The 24,089-nt window shown below is 40.0% G+C and overlaps 1 protein-coding gene across 2 annotated transcripts in view; it reads left to right on the top strand.

The window, feature by feature from the left end:
- The window catches only part of mtor (mechanistic target of rapamycin kinase), a 134,150-nt gene that overhangs the window by 49,695 nt on the left and 60,366 nt on the right, over nucleotides 1–24,089 (top strand). For both annotated transcript variants that reach the window (XM_014146133.3, XM_014146132.3), the window contains exon 29: nucleotides 20,094–20,169. In XM_014146133.3, the coding sequence (XP_014001608.1) occupies nucleotides 20,094–20,169 (76 nt within the window). The remainder of the gene's footprint in view (nucleotides 1–20,093; nucleotides 20,170–24,089) is intronic.

The raw sequence follows: 24,089 nt of genomic DNA, 5'->3' as shown, positions 1-24,089 counted from the left end.
CTTGTACATTTCTTGTACATCACCTGTCCTCGCAAACGTTTGAGAGGACAGGTGAGTCAGTGTTTGATCATTACTACTAATGAGTGTCTGTCAGTTACTGCTAACATTGAGACCATGTTGTTTGACTGACTTTTTCAAATTCCAGAGGGAATGTTTGACTGCTAGAGCTTATACTCTGTCTTAACGTTTATGATCTTTGGTGGAGGGACACAAATTTGATAGTAAACCACCTTGTCATGTACAACAAGTTGTCTGACTAGACACTAGCCCTGCAGCTACTCCATTCTGCTAGTTTATACCTCATCACATTGCTGTAAATATAAGGTAATCTCTGAAGGATCTGATGTTTTCAAAGGGCTCTTTGTGCAAAGCAACCAAGTGTTTTTTGGAAGCAGTGGAGTGTGAGCTGTCAAGAAGAAGGACCCCGCCCATTTCCCATCTGTAATCTTCTGGGAAATAGGAGTGCTCAATAAAAAATGTCAAAACATTAGTGTTCGATGACTGGGTGAGGTGAGGGTCCCAGGAGAGACATTATGTGGAGGTGTCCCAAACAGTACAGCGTGAACAGAGATGGAATAGTGTCTCCGGCTGACATCTGTTGCCCTTTTGCACACCAAATTAACTGAAGCAAAAATGTGCAAGAGAACGTTATATTGACACTGGTGTTCTAACTGTGGAGTTGCTTTTCTGTTTATTTGTAGCCTGTGTGAATAGACGTACCTCATGAGACAAACAAACATTGCTTTTATGCTCTGTTAAATCTACCGAATCGATTAAACAAATGGCTTCTTATAGACCTAATACACTTTCATGTGAGCATGAAAGTGCAAACAAAGTTGATCTTGAGAATGCTGTGAGATTGTTATCAGTCAGATATTGTAAGTGTTTTGACCAAGGCTGTGTCTTGTTCATTTGTGGGACTTGAAAATGAGCATTTGCTCAGTGATAACACTTCCTTCCTTGGTGATCTGTGTAGTGGAATCCTCAGAAACAATGGTAGACTCTAGTGAGACAAGGTTGTCAGGGTTGAATGCAATCCCTTTTAGCCACCCACGTCCCAGCACCATCTGCTAGGAAATAGAGGTGACTTAAGTGACTGCTATGCCCAATGCTAACTAGCTGCAGAATGATGTTGCTCTCTTCGAAGATGACCTTTAATGGTCAACGGAAACCTTGATCATTGGAATTGAGTTGTCACTGATTCTGTCCATGCTTGCTGTAACTGACAGATGTACCATTTGTACCATTTGTAATGTTAACATAAATCTTCTAATGCTGTCATGTCATTCCTCAAGTCAGGATTAGGCCTCATTTAAAGTGCTTTAAGAAAAGTATTACCACCACTTGACATTTTCAAAGTGGGATTAAAATGGATTTAATTGTCTTTTTTTTGTCAGCGATCTATGCAAAATACTCTGTCAAAGTGGAAGATGGAAAATTAAACACTAATATATATATCTTGATTGGATAAGTATTCGACCCCCTGAGTCCATACAAGTTAGAATCACCTTTGCCAGCGAATACAGCTGTGAGTCTTCTGGGTAAGTCTCTGAGAGCTTTGCACACCTGGCTTGTACAATATTTGTGCCCAATATTCTTAAAAAAAATTATTCAAGTTCTGTCAAGTTTCTACTACTTTTTTCTGCTTCTACAAAGTATTGATTCAGGGGTGTGAATACTCATGTAAATGTGATTTGTGTATTTCCTTTCCAATAAATGTGCTAACATTTCTATAAACATGTTTTTACTTTGTCATTATGGGGTATTGTGGGTAGATGGGTGAGAAAAAACATCTTAACACACTGGAATAAGTCAAGGAGCATGAGTACTTTCTGAAGGCACTGTAGCTACCTCAATTACCTCGTACCCCTGCACATCAACTCAGTACTGGTACTCCCTGTATATACTGTACAAGTCAAAGGTTTGGACACACCTACTCATTCCAGGGTTTTTCTTAATTTTTTACTATTTCTACATTGTGGAATAATAGTGAAGACATCAAAACTATGAAATAACACACATGGAATAATGTAGTAACCAAAAAAGTGTTAAATAAATCCAAATATATAATATTGTTTTGAGATTCTTCAAAGTAGCCACTCTTTGCCTAGATGACAGCTTTGCACACTCTTGGCATTCTTTCAACTAGCTTCATGAGGTAGTCACCTGGAATGCATTTCAATTAACAGGTGTGCCGTGTTAAAAGTACATTTGTGGAATTTCTTTCCTTTGAGCCAATCAGTTGTGTTGTGACAAGGTAGTGGTGGTATACAGAAGATAGCCCTATTTGGTAAAAGACCAAGTCCATATTATGGCAAGAACAGCTCAAATAATTAAAGAGAAACAACAGTCCATCATTACTTTAAGACACGAATGTCAGTCAATGCGGAAAATGTCATGAACTTTGAAAGTTTCTTCAAGTGCAGTCGCAAAAACCATTAAGCACAATGATGAAACTGGCTCTCATGAGGACCGTCACAGGAAAAGAAAACCCAGAGTTACCTCTGCTGCAGAGGATACGTTCATTAGAGTTAAAAGCCTCAGAAATTGCCGCCCAAATAAATGCTTCACAGAGATTAAGTAACAGACACATCTCAACATCAAGTGTTCAAAGGAGACTGTGTGAATCAGGCCTTCATGGTTGAATTGCTGCAAAGAAACCACTACTAAAGGACACCAGAATAAGAAGAGACTTGCTTGGGCCAAGAAACATGAGAAATGGACATTAGACCGGGGGAAATCTGTCCTTTGGTCTTAGTTCAAGTTTAGCCCAAACTGCCGTGTCTTTGTGAGATGCAGAGTAGGTAAATTGATAATCTCTGCATTTGTATTTCCCACCGTGAAGCATGGAGGAGGAGGTGTGATGGTGTGGGGGTGCTTTGCTGGTGACACTGTCAGTGATTTATTTAGAATTCAAGGCACACTTAACCAGCATGGGTACCAAAGAATTCTGCAGCGATACGCCGTCCCACTATCATTTGTTTTTCAACAGGATAATGAACCAACACACTTCCAGCCTGTGTAAGGGCTATTTCACAAAGCAGGAGAGTGAGGCAGTGCTACATCAGATGACCTGGCTTCCACAATCACCCGACCTCAACCCAATTGAGATGGTTTGAGATGAGTTGGACAGCAGAGTGAAAGAAAAGCAGCCAACTAGTGTTCAGCATCTGTGGAAAAGCATTCCAGGTGAAGCTGGTTGAGAGAATGCCAAGTGTGTGCAAAGCTGTCATCAAGGCAAAGGGTGGCTACTTTGAAGAATCTAAAATATGAAATCTATTTTGACTTTTTTGGTTCCTGCATGATTCCATATGTTATTTCATAGTTTTGATGTCTTTTCTATTATTCTACAATTAAGAAAATAGTAAAAATAAAGAAAAACCCTTGAATGAGTGTGTCCAAACTTTTTACTGTTTATATAGCCATGTTTTTTGTCCTTTTTATTCACTGTGTATTTATTCCTTGTCACTATTTCAGTTTTTATTTTATTTTGTATCTTTATCTTTAACTCTGCGTTGTTGAAGAGGACCTGTAAGTAAGCATTTCACTGTTAGTCTACACCTGTTGTTTATGAAGCATGTGACAAATAACATTTGATTTACATTTTTTAATATCATTGCATGTAAAAAAAAATTCCGGCAACATTTATCAAATCAAAAGAAATGTGCGCCGAATACAACAGGTGTAGACTTAACCGTGAAATGCTTATTTACAGTTCAGAAAATATTTAATAAATAAACTAAAGTTAAAAGATAACCCAATAAAATAACTATGAGGGGGGGTACCAAGTCAATGTGCAGGGGGTACAGGTTAGTCGAGGTAATTTGTACATGTAGGTAGGGGTAAAGTGTAGCATCAACATCATGTACAAAATAAGTTCCAAATAATGCTAAAAAAAACACACAAAATAGAACAATTGGTTAGGAATCCGTAAAATGGCAGCCATCCCCTCCGGCAGCGACAGCCATGTATACATTAATGAATCAATTATGCAATCATACAATCAATTTCACTTTGGTAAAACAATATAACTACATAATGGTAATCATTTATTTGAATTGTAAATCTCTATTGATAAACTGGGTAAATCAAGATGTAGCCTAGGTCTATCCACAATACAGGTGAATGCATATTCAGTACGAGTGTGTGCATGCATTGAGTTATTGAGCTTGTTTTGGCTGATTTCATGGAGCAGATGGCAATCTGTTTCCCTTCTATTTGGGACTTACTTTATTGTACTGATCAACAACAATTGCATAGAATTAGCTTATTTTATAGAAATGTATCTTTAAGTAGTTATGACGTCGTGAATGAGGAAAGAGGGGGGCGGCCCGTCAGTCAGATCACAGAGGCAATAGATCATCTTTAGGAGACACATAAGACAGAATAAGTGAATGAATAACGTTTTTGGTTGCAGTCAGCTTTGAAATCAGCATATTTTGTGTTATGGTTTGCATAGTATCACAAACAAAGTACTAGGGTAGTGAATTGATGTTAGCTTTAGCTGTCAACAGGCAGGGAAAGATAGCCTACAAAGCTGGAAGCTACCGTTATTTTTTTCTTGCATTGTAAAGTATTCTAGCCTGTATGGACATTGTTTTGCAAACAGTAATTTCTTCATGCCGGGTTGCATTATTCAAGTGTGTTAACTTCTGTGCAGCATGAGAGGGAAGCTAACATAATCCAGCCCAGAGTCCCATTGCAGGCTAGCAATGAGTAAGTGGAGCAGGCAGGGTGCGCTATAACAGACAGGCTTTATCCGTGAGACATATTTGATAGAAGTATGGGAAGTAATAAATTCTATTATCAAACTGTTTTTCATGTTCTAGTGTCAAAGTTTTGGTATACCGTGCAACACTATTTTATAATATATATTTTTTTAATGTCTACCCAATTTGGACCTGACTGAGACAATGGGATGCTTTCAATGTTTTGGCAATTAAATGTTCACAATTTTTGGCTTTTGAATTTGATCCATGAGACATATTTCATAGAAGTACGGGAGTGTGGAACCACCCAGACTCTTGAGCAATCGTGGGAGACGATCAGGGAGGTAACCAAGAACCAAATGGTCACTCTAACAGAGCTCCAGAGTTCCTCTGTGGAGATGGGAGAACCTTCCCAGAAGGACAGCCATCTCTGCAGCACTCCATCTATCAGGCCTTTTATGGTAGAGTGGCCCGGGATTGAACCAGAGTGTGTCATGGTAGAGTAGCCCGGGATCGAACCAGAGTGTGTAGTGACGCCTCTAGCACTGAGATGCAGTGCCTTAGACCGCAGCGCCATTCGGGAGCTACGTTACAACCTTATTCTAAAATGTATTAAATCGTTTTTTTCCCCTTACCTACACACAAAACCCCATATTGACAAAGCAAAAGCATATATATATATTTTTTTACAAGTTTATATTAAATAAATGAAATATTACATTTACATAGGTATTAACACCCTTTACTTAGTACTTTGTTGAGGCACCTTTGGCAGCGATTACAGGGATTAAGGGGTCTGAATACTTTCTGAATGCACTGTGTGTGTGTTCAACAACCAGCTGATCATACTTCAGGTATGCAACGTTGCCTTTCTTTGATCTTCAATTAATCGTGGGCGCAGTTCCTTGCTTTTGGGGCATACCTTTTCAGAGAAGTTTTCATTGATGAAGACTTTGGTTCCCTTCAGGCACTTGGCTCTCCTGTGAATTTCCTCCTTGTATTTGAACCTGAGCAGTTTCACAACTACACACCTGGGCCGTCAATCTGGGAAGAAAGTGCCATTCCTATGCGCCCTCTCCATCTTGATGAGTTTAGGGTCCAGTTTGAGTTGATCTGCCTGGAGTTTCTTGGCCTTGACTTCTGTGTCATGCCAAGTTTCATTCTTTTACGTCCTCAATTCCATCGATTGAAATGTTATTGCACCTCGATTGATTTTCAGCTTAGTCTCCTTTGGAAGAGTGCTTGTCAAGTGATGCTTTGAAAATTGCGAAATCCTCAGACATGGTTTTGAATGTGGTCTTGCTGGTGACATTGGCGGCGTTTAGCTCCCTCACCTCTGACTGCGTAAATTCTAAACTGTGCTTAAATTCCATTACATCCTAAAACAGATCGTCACCCCTTTTGTTGGTAGAATCCATAAAGAGTTACAGGAAGGACTTAAAGTTATTTTCCTGTGACTAAAAATATTTTTAGTTCATGGATTGTAGCGCTTGATACGTATTCCTCTTCCACCTTGAGCTTCGCTATTGTTTTTCTATCTAATATGCGCCAAGCTACAAGCTTATTGCGAGCTAAAATGAGTCCGCAAACACAACCCACACCCTGCCTCCCAAAAACAAGCTCTGCCAGTGAAATGGCAAAACATACAAGCAACACAGACTTGATCACACATGCACCAGTACGATAAATGGAGAGAAGGCTGAGAACTCACTGTATGGACCCTGGCTACACTTTAGAAAGCGAGCGGGAGATCACCAACTTGCAAGTTAGTGCTGTGGCTACAGGCAGTATGCGGGGCAGTAAGCCAGTCTCCAGACCTTAATCCCATAGAAAATCTGTGGAGGGAGCTGAAGGTTCGAGTTGCCAAACGTCAGCCTCGAAACCTTAATGACTTGGAGAAGATCTGCAAAGAGGAGTGGGACAAAATCCCTCCTGAGATGTGTGCAAACCTGGTGGCCAACTACAAGAAACATCTGACCTCTGTAATTGCCAACAAGGGTTTTGCCACTAAGTCATGTTTTGCAGAGGGGTCAAATACTTATTTCCCTCATTAAAATGCAAATCAATTTATAACATTTTTTACATGCGTTTTTCTGGATTTTTTTGTTGTTATTCTGTCTCTCACTGTTCAAATAAACCTACCATTAAAATTATAGACTGATCATTTCTTTGTCAGTGGGCAAATGTACAAAATCAGCAGGGGATCAAATACTTTTTTCCCTCACTGTAGGTGCTTATCAATTTCAAAATCTGCCATTTTCAACCTGTATACAGGATGACGAGCTGTTAGTCGAAAGGGCTACAAAGCTTTAAATTAATTCTATAGTAATTATTTAATAATGCATTTCATGTTTACATTTTTTAAAATTGAAAACCATGATTATTATGTAATACCCGAACCGAAACCGACCACAAAACTCACTCATCGCTCAGCACTACCAGCTACACACCATGTGTCACATCCTGACCATAGTAAGCTGTTATTTTGTATGGTAGATTAAGTCAGGGCGTGACTGGGGTTTTTCTAGTTGAGTTTTTCTATGTTGTTATATTCTAGTTTTGTATTTCTATGTTGGGTTGTTCTAGTTTTGTATTTCTATGTTGGGCTTTGTTTGGGATGATCTCCAATTAGAGGCAGCTGGTCATCGTTGTCTCTAATTGGAGGTCATATTTAAGTTGGTGTTTGTTCCACCTGGGTTTGTGGGAGATTATTTTTGAGTAGTGTATGTTTCACCTCTGCGTCACGGTTGTTGTTTTTGTCATTCAGTTTATTTATGTATTGCTTAGTTTCACAGTGTAAATAAAATGTGGAACGACACATTCTGCACTTTGGTCTGCTTCTCCTTTCGACAACCGTGACACCATGAGACGTGTCCGTCAATAATCCACACTATAATATCGTTTTCATTCTTCATTCAGAGCTCAGCCATGATCCTGTGGACTATCCAGCTGAAGAAACAAGAAGGTTCTGGGTCAAATTATGTCAATCACTTTCTAATTGCTCTCGCCTGAAATATGCTTGTTGGCACAGGCTTTTATAGATGGAACTGGAAAACAAACTGGTCTTTGCTCTCCATCCAACATCCCTCATTATCATGTAGCTAACATATTGAGAATTCAATACTGATATTTTCTCCAAATGAGTGTTGTTGGAGAGACAAATAAATAAATGGGTGATGGCAAGATGACTGCCGTTCCTTGGAAGCACGTCTATCTCACTCCACTTGTGAGTCCAGAGCAAATGGTACGTGTATTGCCTCAACTTTGTTCGCAGGAAGTGTTCTCAGGACACAGATAATCTTGGTTTTCAGAAGCTTAAATGTGCTCCATGTAACAGCAGGAGCTGCCACCTGAGACTTCATTAGGCCCTTTCTCTTAGCTCTCAGTGGGTGGTGTGATTCAGCCTCTCTTGCCAATATTTCCACAGAACGTTGTAATGTCTTTGTTACCATTATTCTTTGTGATCGCCTTCTTAAATTGAACAATTTCCCTGAAATGCTTTCTTGTACATTATACAACTGTATATTGATTCAGGATCCAAACGTTTGAGAGGGCAGGTGAGTCAGTGTTTTTGGAAGCAGTGGAGTGTGAGTTGCCAAGAAGACGGACCCCGCCCATTTCCCATCTGTAATCTCCTGGGAAATAGGAGTGTGCAGTAAAAAATAAACAAAGAGTTCGATGGTTGGACTCTTCTGAATCCGTCATTGATTGGGATCTGGCCGACCTCACAAATGAACGGGTCCTCAGGCATTAAGGCCAGAGACATGTCAAACAGCCGTTGTCGCTTTTCCACTTTCCATACTCCTGGAACATTTGAAAGCCTTAACAGAGTCAAGGAGTCTATCACCATTACATTCAAGTAACCTATGTTAGTTCGTGGCCTCGATTAGATCTAGGGATTCAATCTGTCCTCTTTTAGCCTCCTTAGAGGGGTCTATCTCTAGTCCTATCCCCATCAACAAGTCCTTTCCAGACTTTACCCATATTTAAACTGGGGAGCAAAGGACACAGTGTCATCTGACTCAAATAACTTTCTCCAACAGACCGTATCTCTCTCCATCACCATATAATTTCTTCTCCTCACATGCTAATGTCACTTACTAAAATGGCGCCTCGCCTCGAGCTCCTTCAAGACATTACTGGTTTCTGCACCTGCACAGTTGGAGCTTAAGAATTTCACAGTACACTGCAACTACATCTGCAACCCTGTACATGTGACTAAATAAAAATAAAAAAAGTGTCCACTGTGTGTTCGTACAGCTTCCACCACGATTATTGAAGAAATACACAATCTGAAAAATGTGCAAGCAATACTCAATGTGAAAGAATGCACCTTAATGCAATGGGATCGGATTCATACTTTCCGAAAACTATTTTTAAATAACATTACCAAAAGCACAATGCTGTGTAACTTTCTTCAGGTTTTTATGTCAAACTTTAACACTTCTAGTCCTAAGAGCCAAACATTTGAAGCTGCTTTGCTCAACATCAAGGAATAGAGTCAACATTTGGCCAACTAGCTAGCTAAAGGGCAGAAAAATCATTGAGGATCAAGAGCATACTTAGATGATTAGATTAGGTTCAGAAGTGAGACAAGTTTTCCTCTCTCTCATTCCTTCACACATATGTTACGCTCTAAGGGGGAATTTATTACGTTTTCTTTAAGGATCGTATTCTGTCTTATTTAACCGAAAGCCAAGCCACTCAGTGTTATGGAAGACACAGGTCGATTGCGTGAGAATAGTGGTTTGTTTCTCTCTATGGATGCTTTAATCGACCAGAGAGTTCAGCCTGTCTTTCTTTTGGAAAAGTTGAGTCTCTCAATACTTTTATGTATAAAACACTTATTAACCTAGTACAGCAAATGTATGTAAATCAATGTAAATCAAAGCAACAACTGTCTCATTTACATGATTATTTCTCACACAGTATAGACTGACCCTTAAGATGATTCACCTATATTTTGTATCATGGTTTATGTAAAGTAATAAGTGGTTGGTGCCACTCTTAATAACACCCTTGAGAGTGATTTCCCTCCAGTGTTCAATTACAGGGGTTCTACCTCAGTTATATTCATCACGAGAGCCGAGAGGCAAAACTTAATCAACGTTTTTGATTAACCCAGGAAACTCAATACTTTTACCATGACTTGAAATATTGAATGGTTGCCAAAGCATAACACACAAGACATACTTCAGACTATACAGCCTTTTATCATTGGACACACCAGCCCGCCAACGTTGGTTGATTGGGTTTAGTTTTAAACCCATGTTATGATTTTTTATTGTCTGACAGGATGAACGACAACAGGACCGAAAACTGTTTTTGTAATAAAGGGGGCTGTAAAGGGGAACAGTCAATGAGCTCTGAAAGAAACCGCAGAAAAAGAATCAGTGTATTTACACTGCATTTGGGTCCGGCTGGAAACGTGTGGTCAAATTAGGTGGGCTCTGTAGGTTTAGTAGAAAAAAGGTTTTGAGTGAATTTAGTCTCTGCAGTGCGATTCAATGTTATTTTCATTGTGCTTTCTACTAAGCCTTGTCTCAAAGCTCTTACGAAAAGGCTAAGGCCCCTGGTCTCTTACAAACCAAAACTATGGCAACAGTGGCAGCCAGGGAAGAACCTCAAATTCAGAGTGGAAAAACCTCTAAGTGAATCAGACAATGACATAATGACAAAGTGAAAACAGGTTTTTAGAAAAAAACTAATACCTTATTTACATTAGTATTCAGACCCTTTTCTATGTGACTGGATATTGAACTAAGGTGCATCCTGTTTCCATTGATCATCCTTGAGATGTTTCTACAATGTGATTGGAATCCACCTGTGGTAAATTCAATTGATTTGTCTTGATTTGGAAAGGCACACACCTGTCTATATAAGGTCCCACAGTTGACAGTGCATGTCAGAGCAAAAACCAAGTCATGAGGTCGAAGGAATTGTCCGTAGAGCTTTGAGACAGGATTGTGTCGAGGCACAGATCTGGCGAAGGGTACCAACAACTTTGTGCAGCGTTGACGGTGCCCAAGAACACAATGGCCTCCATCATTCTTAAATGGAATACGTTTGGAAACACTAGACTCTGCCTAGAGCTGGCTGCCACACCAAACTGAGCAATCAGGGGAAAGAACCTTGGTCAGGGTGGCGACCAAGAACCCGATGGTCACTCTGACAGAGCTCCAGAGTTCCTCTGTGGAGATGGGAGAACCTTTCAGAAGAACCACCATCTCTACCACACTCCACCAATCAGGCTTTTATGGTAGAGTGGCCAGACGGAAGCCACTCCACAGTAAAAGGCACATGACAGTCCACTTGGAGTTTGCATAAAGGTAACTAAAGGACTCTCAGACCATGAGAAACAAGATTATCTGGTCTAATGAAACCAACTCTTTGGCCTGAATACCAAGCGTCATGTCTGGAGGAAACCTGGCACCATCCCTACGGTGAAGCATGGTGGTGGCACCATAGTGTGGGGATGTTTTTCAGCGGCAGGGCCTGGGAGACTAGTCAGGATCGAGGGAAACATGAACAGAGCAAAGTAGAGCGAGATCCTTAATGAAAACCTGCTCCAGAGCTCTCAGGACTTCAGACTGGGGCGAAGGTTCACCTTCCAACAGTATAACAACCCTAAGCACACAGCCAAGACAACCCAGGAGTCTCTGAATGTCCTTGAGTGGGCCAGCCAGAGCCTGGACTTTAACCCGATCGAACATCTCTGGAGAGACCTGAATATAGCTGTGCAGTGCCGCTCCCCATCCAACCTGACAAAGCTTGAGAGGATCTGCAGAGAAGAATGGGAGAAACTCCCCAAATACAGGTGTGCCAAGCTTGTAGCGCCACACCCAAGAAGACTCAAGGCTGTAATCGCTGCCACAGATGCTTCAACAAAGTCAATTTTTATTTTCAATACATTTGCAAAAATGTCTAAGCCTGTTTTTGCTTTGTCATTATGGGTGTTGGATTCTAGCTTGAAATATACTTGTTCATGTTACTAGACTAGAACTTATTGATTACTTTACATGTAAAAGGAATGTATATGATGGGGTCGATGAAGGGTAGGTAGGGACTTGGTATACGTTACTAAGTGCAGAAAGTTTGTATTCTGCTCCGTGTTTCTAAGGAGGGAGCCGAAGAGCAATAGTTAGTCTCTGATAAGGCAGGCCAGCTGCGGAACTAGGGAGGAATGCGTCTCGAGGTCAAGTCAACAGATGAAATAAGAAGAAACCTCTGGGAGGGAGGCCAGAGAGGCCCACCACAACGACTCTCCTACTACAGTCCTATCTCACATATACACTTCCATGCCCATGAAGGTTTTAGTATCAGGCAAGGCTGTGACTATACCAGTGAGAGGAACCAATTAAGTTCCTGCCTAGCAACAGATGTATTGGCTGTCTAGATGTGTAAGGAGTTTCTAAATATATTTGCTTGTGTAATCATACCTTGTCTTTTCAGCTGTGGGTGAATACACTCAGTTTGAGCTTTTTCTAGTTGTAAGTTTTTACTCTGTTGTTTTCAGAACCTACAGTAACATGGAGTATTGTGTGTAGATATGAGGGACAAAACAACAATTGAATCAATTTTAGAATAAGGCTGTTACATAACAAAACATGGGAAAAGTTAAGGGGTCTGAATACTTCCTGAATGCACTGTATATGTTCTGATCTCTAACTTCCATTTATGCTTAAAGCGTGGTGCACCTTTATTGTGTGTGTGCTATGGAAATACATTTATGTTTATAATATGAACAGGTGTGTATTGTAATGTTTGCTTTAAGTGTGAAGTGATCATGATGTGAACTGGCTTGTTCTCATTGGTCAGAAGCATCCTGGGTATTGGTATTTAAACCCCGTAATTTCTTTGTCTGCGGGTCAGAGACAGAACAAGGAAAAGTCTGCATTCTGACGGGTACAGACATGATTGAAACCTGGGTTTTTTCTTTTGAGTTTATTAGGCCTACTTTTTGTTCATTGTCTTGTTTATTTGTATTTGTAAATACTTGTACAGTTGCCGGATATATAAATTATTCTCCTACCAATTAAAAACCCTCACTTTGGCATCACATCCGTCAAGTTCGTCAGCCTCCTCACTGTTAAAAACCTACTGCTGGGTCAACCTTCACACCTGCTCTATACCGTAATTAGGAAGGTGATATTATATAAAATAATGAGATGTGTCGGGGTTGAGGTAATATACAGCCTTGCTTCTCTCTAGCCCAACATTACTGTAGGTTGCTATATTATTTCCACTGACTGTCAAACCAATACCCTTTCATACTCGTGCCACATTGGGACAGTGATGTGCTTTATCTCTCTATGAAAGATGTCCTCTGTTCTTGCTCCTGAAGAGTCTTAAAATGCCAAATTTGTGATTGGGATATGATGGTACACTGGTTCCCCCAGAATATTAATTATAACAGTCCCGACATTGATCCCTGTGGCACTCCATTCATCTATCACATCACCACGCCGTAGAACGGGAAGTGATATAAGCCTCTTTGATGTGTGAGTAGCCGGCAATCACATATTGCTGACTTATCCTCCTCTTGCATAATGTCCTTCTTGAAGGCAGGAAATTAAACCACAAAAGTATGAAACCCTTCTTATTCACGTGTATTACATTTTGATTCCTTGATTTTCCAAGAGTTGTTTTAAGATTTTTAGATGACACAAGTGGTGCGTTTGATACTGTGTATTAACATTTGCTGATAAATAAATCCTATGTACTGTCAGCACTTACCTGTGACTGTAGAAAGTGTGGACTCTGTTTTACTTATTACATACCACATATTTAGTGTTTGATATGCCCAGTTTTGTAGTACATATGGTTAGCAACTGCTGTGTTTGCATGCAGATGACCTCTTGCTGGGTCCAGTCAACAAATTGGTCTGGCCCTGATCCCAGGGCACTCTGGGATTCCTGACATATAGGCTCCGATGTCATCAACTCTCTCGCCTGCTGTCCTCGCCTTCCAACTTCCTTAAAACGCTACATTTTAACAGATGTATTGGAACAGGCCAAGCGTGGCTTTTCGTAGATGAGGAAATACTACAGACTCGCGTTTCAGATGAGTGCTTCCAGATGTATGGGTTCTTAAACATTAGATGCCTGGGGGATCATAGTCATGACAGAAAAGTGGATGACATTATCTCCAAAACAGGGCACCTTTGTTGGTTGAAAAGACAATGTTTAACATGCACATGCCAATGAGTGGATAGTCCAGTTGGCCATTGGCTTGCTCACAATCGCAAATTAGCATTGACCATTAGTTTTATGATTTGTGGGGATGGGGTCCGGAATTTGGCAACTCCGAATTAATGGTGACTTTATATCAAGTCTCCACTGTGTCAACAGGACCCCAGCTTTCTCAGCGTAAATTCAGTTGTACTTTTGGATTCATCACTTTCGCCAATGCAGGGTTTGCAGTAGGTTAGAACACAGCACGTGTGATGACGTAGGAATGGGTTGCACCCATTTGATCAAACAAACACACATAGGTAGACTACTTTTCTAACAACAAATTGTATTCTATTAGACCCATTCTGTATTATGCATTACTTGCAACTAGGGTTGCAAAGGGTCGGAAACTTTCCGGTAAATTTCCAGAATTTTTCCGGAAATGTTCCATGGGAAGTTAAGCCCTGGAATTTGGGGAATTTGCTTAAATTCATCAAAAAGGTTATCTTATAACAGGAACCTTTTTTGTTGGATACACATAAGGCAATTCTAGTTCTTGTGGCATATTTTGGTTAAACTATCCCCAATTCAATCGAATGGCAACCATCTGCCTGCACAGTGCATTCTTCCATCACATGTGCAGTGCACTCTTACGTCACATGTACAGCTGATTCTCAAGAACTTGCACACTGAGATGCTATTGAGCCCACACTACTACACTGTCTGAGCCAAGGACTACATGCTTTCTGGTAAGTTTTGATTACAATACTGGGTGGGTGAATATATTTTATGACATGATTTTTTGTTAACTATTAAATAGTAGCCTACAGCAAAGTGTGTTTGAATCATTTCTAAGTTAACAATTTCTTTTTACTAATTTTTGTTCTAATCTTTACAGGAAAATGCCACGGGCACTATCTGATGTGTGGAGAAATTTCAATGCAGCTAATGTAGAAGGAAAAGCTGTGTACATTTACAAATACTGTACCAAATCATATGTGAAGAATGCAACAAAGATGCAGAATCATCTGGCCAAGTGCATAAAGTTCCCACAGCGCTCACAACAAGCAACCTCTGACAAAAGTTCCTCTACTTTTATTCAAGGTGAAAATGATGAATCGGACATCTCTAGCAACAGCTCATGGTCCACCTGGAATCAGAAGTGTTTTTGGACTCAATGGAGGAACGTAGTCAGGGAAAGGCTGATGAATGTTTTGCTCGAGCTATGTATGCAACTGGTTCACCTCTGATTCTCAGAGGCAATGGGTATTAGAAGAGATTTCTGAATGCTCTTCGCCCAGCGTACACCCCTCCAACCAGACATGCTTTATATACTAATTTGCTGGATGCAGAGTTCAACAGAGTTCAAGTGAAGGTCAAGCAAATCATAGAGAAAGCAGACTGTGTTGCAATCATCTCTGATGGGTGGTCGAATGTTCATGGGCAAGGAATAATTAACTACACCTCCACCCCTGAACCAGTATTCAACAATAGCACAGACACAAGGGACAAGAGACACACTGGTCTCTACATTGCTGATGAGCTGAAGGCAGTCATCAATGACCTTGGACCACGGAAGGTATTTGCACTAGTGACAGACAATGCTGCGAACATGAAGGCTGCTTGGTCCAAAGTGGAGGAGTCCTACCCTCACATCACACCCATTGGCTGTGCTGCTCATGCATTGAATCTGCTCCTCAAGGACACCATGGCACATAAAACCATGGGTAGACTCTACAAGATAGCCAATGAAATGTGAAGTGTCATCAAGTTACAGCAGCAATCTACCTCACCAAGCAAAGTGAGAAGAATAAGAGCACCATATTGTAGCTGCCAAGCAACACCCGTTGGGGTGGTGTTGTCATCATGTTTGACAGTCTCCTGGAGGGGAAGGAGTCTCTCCAAGAAATGGCCATATCACAGTCTGCCGATATGGACAGCCCCATCAAGAGGATCCTCCTGGATGATGTATTTTGGGAGAGAGTGGTAAGCAGCCTGAAACTCCTGAAACCTATAGCAGTAGCAATTGTGCGGATTGAGGGAGACAATGCCATCGTGTCTGATGTTCAGACTCTGCTTGCAGATGTAAGAGAAGAAATCCGTACTTCCCTGCCCACTTCACTGTTGATGCAAGCAGAGGAAACTGCAGTTTTGAAATGCATCAAAAAGCATGGAGATTTCTACCTGAAGCGTTTACATGCCGCAGCGTACATGTTGGACCCCAAGTATGCTGGTAAGAGGATCCTGTCTGATACAGAGATCAACAAGGCCTATGGTGTCATCACTACCGTGTCTCGCCACCTTGGCCTGGATGAGGGCAAGGTTCTTGGCAGTCTGGCAAAGTACACTTCCAAGCAAGGGCTTTGGGATGGAGATGCAATATGGCACTCGTGCCAACATGTCTCATCAGCCACCTGGTGGAAGGGACTTTGTGAATCTGAGGCTCTTTACCCTGTTGCCTCCGTCATCCTCCAAATCCCACCGACATCAGCCGCCTCAGAGCGCAACTGGTCCTTGTTTGGGAACACACACACACACCAAAGCACGCAACAGGCTGACCAACACAAGGGTTGAAAAATTGGTGGCCATCCGGGCAAATGTGAGGCTTTTTGAGCCTGACAACAAGCCATCCTCAACAAGTTTGGAAAGTGACAGTGAAGATGAGGCCTCAGAGTCTGATGTTCAAGAGGTGAACATTGAGGAGGTCCAGGGAGAAGACATGGAAGCCTGAGGGGAAGACAACCAAAGCATTAGTGAAAACGTTTTTGGGAGATGCGATGGATCATTTAATATTCCCTTTTGTTGTTCAGTGAAATCATCCCATGTGAAGAGTCAACTCATTTAATTAAAGTTCAATTCGTAACTAAATAGTTTTTTTTTATTTCTATTGGAAGGATTTAATCATTTGCAATTATGTCTACTTATGATAAGGTAAAAGGCTTGTTTCTGTCTCCATATTATATGGTAAATATATCCAATGCAAAAAACATCTACATTTAAATGGTATTAATATTAATTTGCATATATTCCCGTTACTTCCCACGGAAAGTTTCCACCTCTGAATATTCCCCAAAATGTGCAACCCTACTTGCAACACATGCTGGTCTTCGGAAAACATTGTAAGCTGACTATACACCCCCATCTGTTACAGTATGTTGTTAATGTACTGTAAATAAGAAAAAGTTATCTATTTCCAAACATGTCTTCTCTCAGCAGGGTTGTGTTTTGTACACAGTGTATGTGATCAGTATGTTGATGATACATTCATTTCAGTCAATAATTTGGAATTAAAAGTCTAGGAAGCCTAGCCAGCCAGTTTATTTGTGGCACACCTCGTGTTGGCTATAGAGACTTAATTACCATCCTCATTCAGAATAAATGTATAAATGGTAACAGTATCAAGATACTGAAGCACATTTGATTGCTATGCTAGTAGTTATTGCAAATGTTGTGTGTGGGGTTCCCGTAGTTTAATCCAGTAAAAGTATTTTATCTAGTGCCTCTTTCAGCCCTTATGCTGCCTGTCACCCAGTTATTTATGATGCAGTTATATGACCTTGTTAGGCTACTCAATGTCTTTGTAGGCCTATCATGCAAACAAACACTTGTTACTCATTACATTTATACAAATGCAAAACTTTCAATCTATCATTCACTGGTGTGTATAATTTCCATTCCGACGTTACATGTATCCATCGCAGTGCCATTATATACCGTTGAAGTACAGATCTAGGTCATTGTACAAACTATATGTAGGTCATATGGACAAGGATTCAGACAATTATGGAGTTGTATAAGACTGAAGCCAACACATCTCTCCCGGTCTTCCTCAACCAGCTCTCCAGACTAACGAAGACAAGGTCCGATGCACCATCCCATATAGCGCTCTTGTCTTCCTCCACAACCACCGCTCTGAGACCCAGAGCTGTTGCTTTGCAGATTTGGTCCTCCATCCACCACAGCCTTTAGCGGGGACACGACTGTAAGAATTGTAGGCTGTTTTCTTAGCTTCTTGAAGACTAGAACTAGTTGGCTGGAAAATGTGGCTTTTCCCCAAAGCCCGTTTGCAAGACCACCAATACATCCTCCCCTCGCACGAAGGCTCGATTCTTCAAGTTACTCCTATTTTAATGAAATCCTTAAGCTCGTCGTTACTATGTGGCAGTGTCGTTTCTCTGTCAACTTTTCAGAAAGCTCCATCAGAGTTTTTCTCCCTACAGTTTTGGCTAGCTAGGCCAGCCAGCCTATCTTTAGCTGGGCCTGTTTACCTATCTGGAATGGAATATGGAATAAAAAATTTTATGAAATGTATGCATTCACTACTGTAAGTCGCTCGGATAAGAGCGTCTGCTAAATGACTAAAATGTAAAAAATGTATCTAGTGGAAGCGGGGAAATTGACGAGGAAGCGTGGAGAGTGTTGCACATGCAAATAGCATGTATATGAGAACCTGCATATGAGAACCAATCAAAAAGTTCACTCATTCTGTGTTCTCCAATCTCATAAAACGTTTTAGAAAAAGTCTTATTGTAGGGTCTCCACCCTCTCTGCCAAGAGTGGGTGAAAACGCGCTTTAATGGAATTTCACTTCCATATGTTATAAAATACAGTAAAACTTTCATTAATAGCCTGTGATTGTATTTGCTTAAATCACTGAACACAACAGGCTTTTGTTAGAGACAGTCTTTTATTTGAACCAGGCATCTATTTCCTTAATGCCAACAGCTGCATAGTTTTTTGTTAATTGTTTAATTCCAGCATTCACTTCCAGCATTTTAATACATTTCTTCATTTCCTGCAGTAATGTGTTATAATTTACGTGTCACATTTCTCTTGTCTTAGTATGCTCAAAAAAAATGATACGTTACAGAATAGTTATTGTCCTCTTTGACTGTGCATTTATTAGCAGTTCTTTCTTTTCGCCACTAGCTGGAAATCTGACGATTTCTAGTGCTCTGTACTCGTGAAGTTGTTTACTGTTTTTGTGCTTGCCTGTTAGCTAGCAGTTCTCAGCTGTTAGCAGCCAATGGCTATCGGTTTCTTACTGGTGATAAAAATGTATTATTGCCATAATTGTTTTGTCATTACTGCATTATTTCATGTAACAATTCAAACATTAAACCTCATAAGCAATTCATGGTAACATCGTTAACAATTCATTTAGACCTAGTGTTTATTTGAAGGAGGCGTTTATTTCCTGAAATGTGTGCCGTGTGTGCCTATTAAAAGGGGCAGGCGGCTATCTGAGACTCAACATCAATCTGTAGTTTTACGGTACATTTTACCAAGACAAATATAATTAATTATGTTCTGAGTCAGTCGGGTCTTTCTCTAACATATCATTAACATTATATCCAAAAAGTTGGATTTTGTAACCTAATACATCTGATAATGAGCACCTAGTTCTGTTGACATAGCGGTGCAGGTTGTTCGTAACAACTTTTGAGGATTTTACATTTTGTGGATGTTGTTTTCAAAGTTGATTCCACGGGTCACAAAAAGCTAAATGAGCATGACACAAGCTGAATTAAATGTAAACGGATTAATAAAAAGTTTTGTATACACTCAGTGCTCCATTTACATTTTACAGAGAGACGCTTGTTTTTGTGAGAAATCTTCAAAAAAGAACAAGTTATTTCGAATTAATATGTAAAGCGCTTACTGAAATATGAAAATATTGTATGTCATGTCTCAAAATTGATATCCATCTTAACCTCTATAATGTTTTATGTCCTGCGGATTCGAGAAGAAAGAGGATTATATACACAATTAACGTATTATTTTACCCATTGGTCAAAAGATGTGTTTTTGATTGTACACCCTACTCAGTGTCGTTGTCCTCGCAAGGGTAGGGTGCTGGAGTAGTGAAAACATTTTGACCCCTATGTTTTTTTAGATTTTTTTTCAATAACTTTTTAAACAAAATCTCTTTCTCTGAGCAATTGTTTTAGTATAAAATAATATAATTTCACCTTTTTATTTTGCATACAATATACCTCAGTATTGGAATGATTTATTTCATAGTCATTTTTGCTCGTCTTTATCAAGGGTGTCCATAAATATCCCACCCCACTGTACTGTGTGTGAGACCTCAGCCGCTATCTATCACCCAGAGCATGCTGTATGTGACACTGGAGAGTGCCTGAGTCGGTTGCCAGGTTGGGTATGAATATTGACGTAAAGCTGTCTCTGCTTTTGTGTCTTGTTCCAGCATCAATAACAAACTGCAGCAGCCAGAGGCAGCATCCGGGGTCCTGGAGTATGCCATGAAGCACTTTGGCGAACTGGTAAGTGACTCTTGTCTACAGTCATCTCTACAGTACATGCACTTTAAATTGACACTAGTGTCTCCTTACCTCACCTCCCTCGAAATGCATCCTTAACAAGAAGAAGAGCAGCTTTCAAACAGGTGCTCTACAACATCCTGTGCTCACTTTCCAACACGTGCAGAGGACATCCTCTTCCATGGTCAGTAGCTTTGTATGCAGGAGTAGACATATTGGACTTTTTCTCCTCCAGTTAATAGTTCAAACAAATATATTTAAAAAATCACATACCTGATACTATTATTTCTACAATTTCTCCTTAGTCTGCTAAGATGGATTGGTGGAGGTTTTGTTCCAAATTGTAAAATGTATTTATGCACCATACCAAAGTCCCTAACTGTAATATTGACTTAACAGTGAAGTTTTAAGACACTTTTATGACTTTAAACACACTATTTGGTCATGTCCCTGTGGGATCGCTTCACATGCCAAGTGGAAAGCCGGCAATATGTGTCACTTTTTCACATTCGTGGCGTCTGTATTTCTATTAATATTCTCAAGTGGTTTTTATAAACCAAACACTATTCTTTATTTAAATTTTTTTGGTCTTGGCCAAGGTTCATTTATCTTCATTGCAGGTGATTTTCAGAGGCTCCTCTGTTATTTTAACTGTGATGCGTAGTACTCCCTGCTGTTATTCCTCAAAGCGTTACATGTTCTCCAAAGGGACCAGCTCCAGATATGAAATAACATTTTCTAAATAGAGTTCATGCCTTGGGAGCCTTCGTCCTGATTTTTCCACACACCGGGGTTCGTACGGTCATGAAAATCCTGGAAAAGTCATGACATTTTAAAATGGTGTTTTCCAGGCCTGGAAAAGCTTTGGAAAAGGATAAAATCAGAAAAGTAATGGAAATTAATTGAATGTATGTTAATTACATTTATTTAGGCACAGCTTTTAAATATTTTATCAATCAAATAAAAATCAACACATCAGAATGACACTTTAGCTCGTCTCGGTTTGCACACATCACCTGCATGTGTGCAAGACAAGTGGGCTGTGGATCAAGGAGAGACATTGCAGCAGCAAGTAGGCCTATAAAATATGATAGAGAACAGACTAATAACTAGGTAGCCAATTTAAACATATATTGTACCTTCTAGTATACTGTTTATCTATTATTATCTATTATTAGCATGTATTCATCATGTCGTCCCCAAAAACCTTCCACCAATGAGGCCATATATTCGCGAATGTCATACAAAAGTTGATTCATTTAAACAATTATTTTTGACTAAATTAACAATTCACCTCAGTATTGTATTACTTGAGATTTGGTTCAATCGTGGTGATTCTGATTATGTGAATCAAAATCATTTTTGAATCACGAACAGTAATTTTTTGAAAAAATATTAGATGCAGCCTTTCTTTTGGATAATGTGGCTTCAAAACTTTTTGTAGATACTTCCAGTTTATTTGGGTATCCAATGTACGGGACATTGCAACTCAATAGATACTAGTCAGCCTGCAAAGTAAACACTTCTAAGATAAATATGACTAAACTAGAAAAGGTACATTTCCTGAAGAAAATTTGTGGGCTTGCTTCAGATGAATAAAACGTTTTTTAGCCTACCATAGCCATTTGATCTTTGATATATTGAATGAACTAATTATTTAAAAATGCATTAAAGCATATTTGGTTGTAATGTAGCGATGTTATACATCAAAGGTTGACAACCATCCTCCAGGGGAGCTAATGGGTGTGCGGGCTTGTATTCCAGTCCCTCTCTAACAAAACACATTTTAGAAATTAGCTGCTCAACCGGACCTTGATAAACTGGCTGTGATGTGTTTGAGCAGGGCTTGATCAAAAGCCTGCACACCCAACTGAGGGTTGACCATGTGTTTTATACAGTTGCCTAACGGGTATAGCTACTTTGTGGGGGGGTTAAGTGCTTTGCACTATGACAGGAGATTGTACATGGGTTCAGAGAGCAGCCTCCCACTATCGATACCACGTTACTTACTTTTTTTTATACGTACGTAGAGATGCCGCTGGTCATGGAAATTTGGTTAAAACTCATAGAGAAGTCATGGAAAAGTAACACACAGAGAGAGAAAGGGCTTCTTTGTTAGACTTCTTGATTGTTTCCCCCTATGTGTAGCGTAATTGCACCACGCTGTATAATTCTGCCATTTTACATTTCCCCCTCATTTGATCAGCCCATTGATTTGTGTGTGAGCGCGACCAGTGAATTAAGACACATTTGTTAAGCTCTCCCCCGTTTAAAACTAAAACAGAACGAAATAAGTTTGTGGCACTACACTTTGTCTACAGGTTCTACACAACCAGGTCGACAGATCCTGTTATAGTATGTGCCGTTGCATTTTATTTCGTGGCTACTTTTAGCCCAGAGTCCGGGTCTATGGCCGACTGTTTCACAGGTGGTTGCCTGACAAAAGTTCCCTACCGCCTCTTTTTCAAGCTGTAGTTATGTTCTCCATAAAACATTTTCAGAAGTAAAAATTTACAATAAAAGCACCTCGGAGAGCGTTTCCAGGAAACCGTGTTCATGAGGTAAACAGTGAGTAGCGTTTTACCCGGTGTGCAAGGCATCATACTGCGCCCGGTGTTACCTTCTTTGTTTGGCATCCCAGTCAGGCTTATCACCAGGTCGCCAGAGGTCGAGACAGTTCTGCGCATCACTTCCTCCCGAGGTCACAGACATACAGGAAGTCAAGAGAAAGAGGTCATTTGACAACTCAGATGCCTATGTTTGGAATCTCCACTCATGTGTTCAGTGTCGTAAAGAGGTGATGACCACATGTTTTCCATGTATTTTTTATCTCATCATAAAAGTAATTCTGAAAAAATGCATACGTTAGTATACTTTGGAAAGTATATTACAAGTATAGTATTTACAGTCAGGTCCACAATTATTGGCACCCTTGATAAAAATGAGCAAAAAATACTGTATATAATAAATAATACAAATACTGATCTACGTTTTATGCTAAATCTTTCCAAATCCTTGATATCCTTCGTCTGTGCTTATTGACTACCTTCAATTCAAACCACAGGGGTTCAAGTCCGAAGACTGATACGGCCATTGCAAAATCTTGATTTTTGTGCTTAATTAACACTAGAAAAGCCGAGAGTGACATGTGGACGGACGCAAAACAAATATACATTTTTAATTACTCTGCCATTTTTTAAGGTAATTTCCCTCCCCCCCCTGCTCAACTTTTCCTGAATAGGTCTATATAACACGCTGTCGTTGTTAGAATCTTAATATCACAAACAGAATGTGTTATAAGCAGTTTTATAAGCAGTTATTTTCCCTGCCCCTCATTCACCGCCAGTCATTCACTGGCAGTCAGCCTGCGCAGCTGATGATGGCCCATGGACACTACATCTAAAACTATATCAATACTAATTTCACGCATGTAATAATAGTTGGCCTAAAGACAAGATTAGATTGACAATAGTCCGATGGGTGACAATATCACTTGTTAAATTGTATATGAAGAATCTGATGAACAGCACAGCTTAGAATTGACGGGCAGGGAAACAGAGTGCCAAAAAGTCACAAGCAGGTAAGACGTTTTGATGTCTATATAGGAACAGAAAGAGCAGATTCTGCAGTTTCCAAATCACCTATCCTTGCCAAACAACTCTTAAAGATGACCCCTTCAGCTCTATTTCAATATATAACTTCCCGTGATTCCATGCACTTTCCACATGCACTCGCAACACTCAAAGCACAGTCATATATTTAAACTCAAAATATGCCATTCTGTTCTTTTGAAATGCATTTATTTAGTCTCATAATGTTTTTTAAGACCTGCCCTTAACAAATTATTAATTCATTAACTTTGTGATTGTTTATTTAATGGATTTTAACTCTTTAATTGTGTTGTTTTAGTGGTTTTTAATTTT

The sequence above is a fragment of the Salmo salar genome, chromosome 15 (genome assembly GCF_965601325.2).
Source record: "Salmo salar chromosome 15, fSalSal1, whole genome shotgun sequence".
NCBI lineage: Eukaryota > Metazoa > Chordata > Actinopteri > Salmoniformes > Salmonidae > Salmo > Salmo salar.
This window is presented reverse-complemented; position numbering and strand designations above follow the sequence as displayed.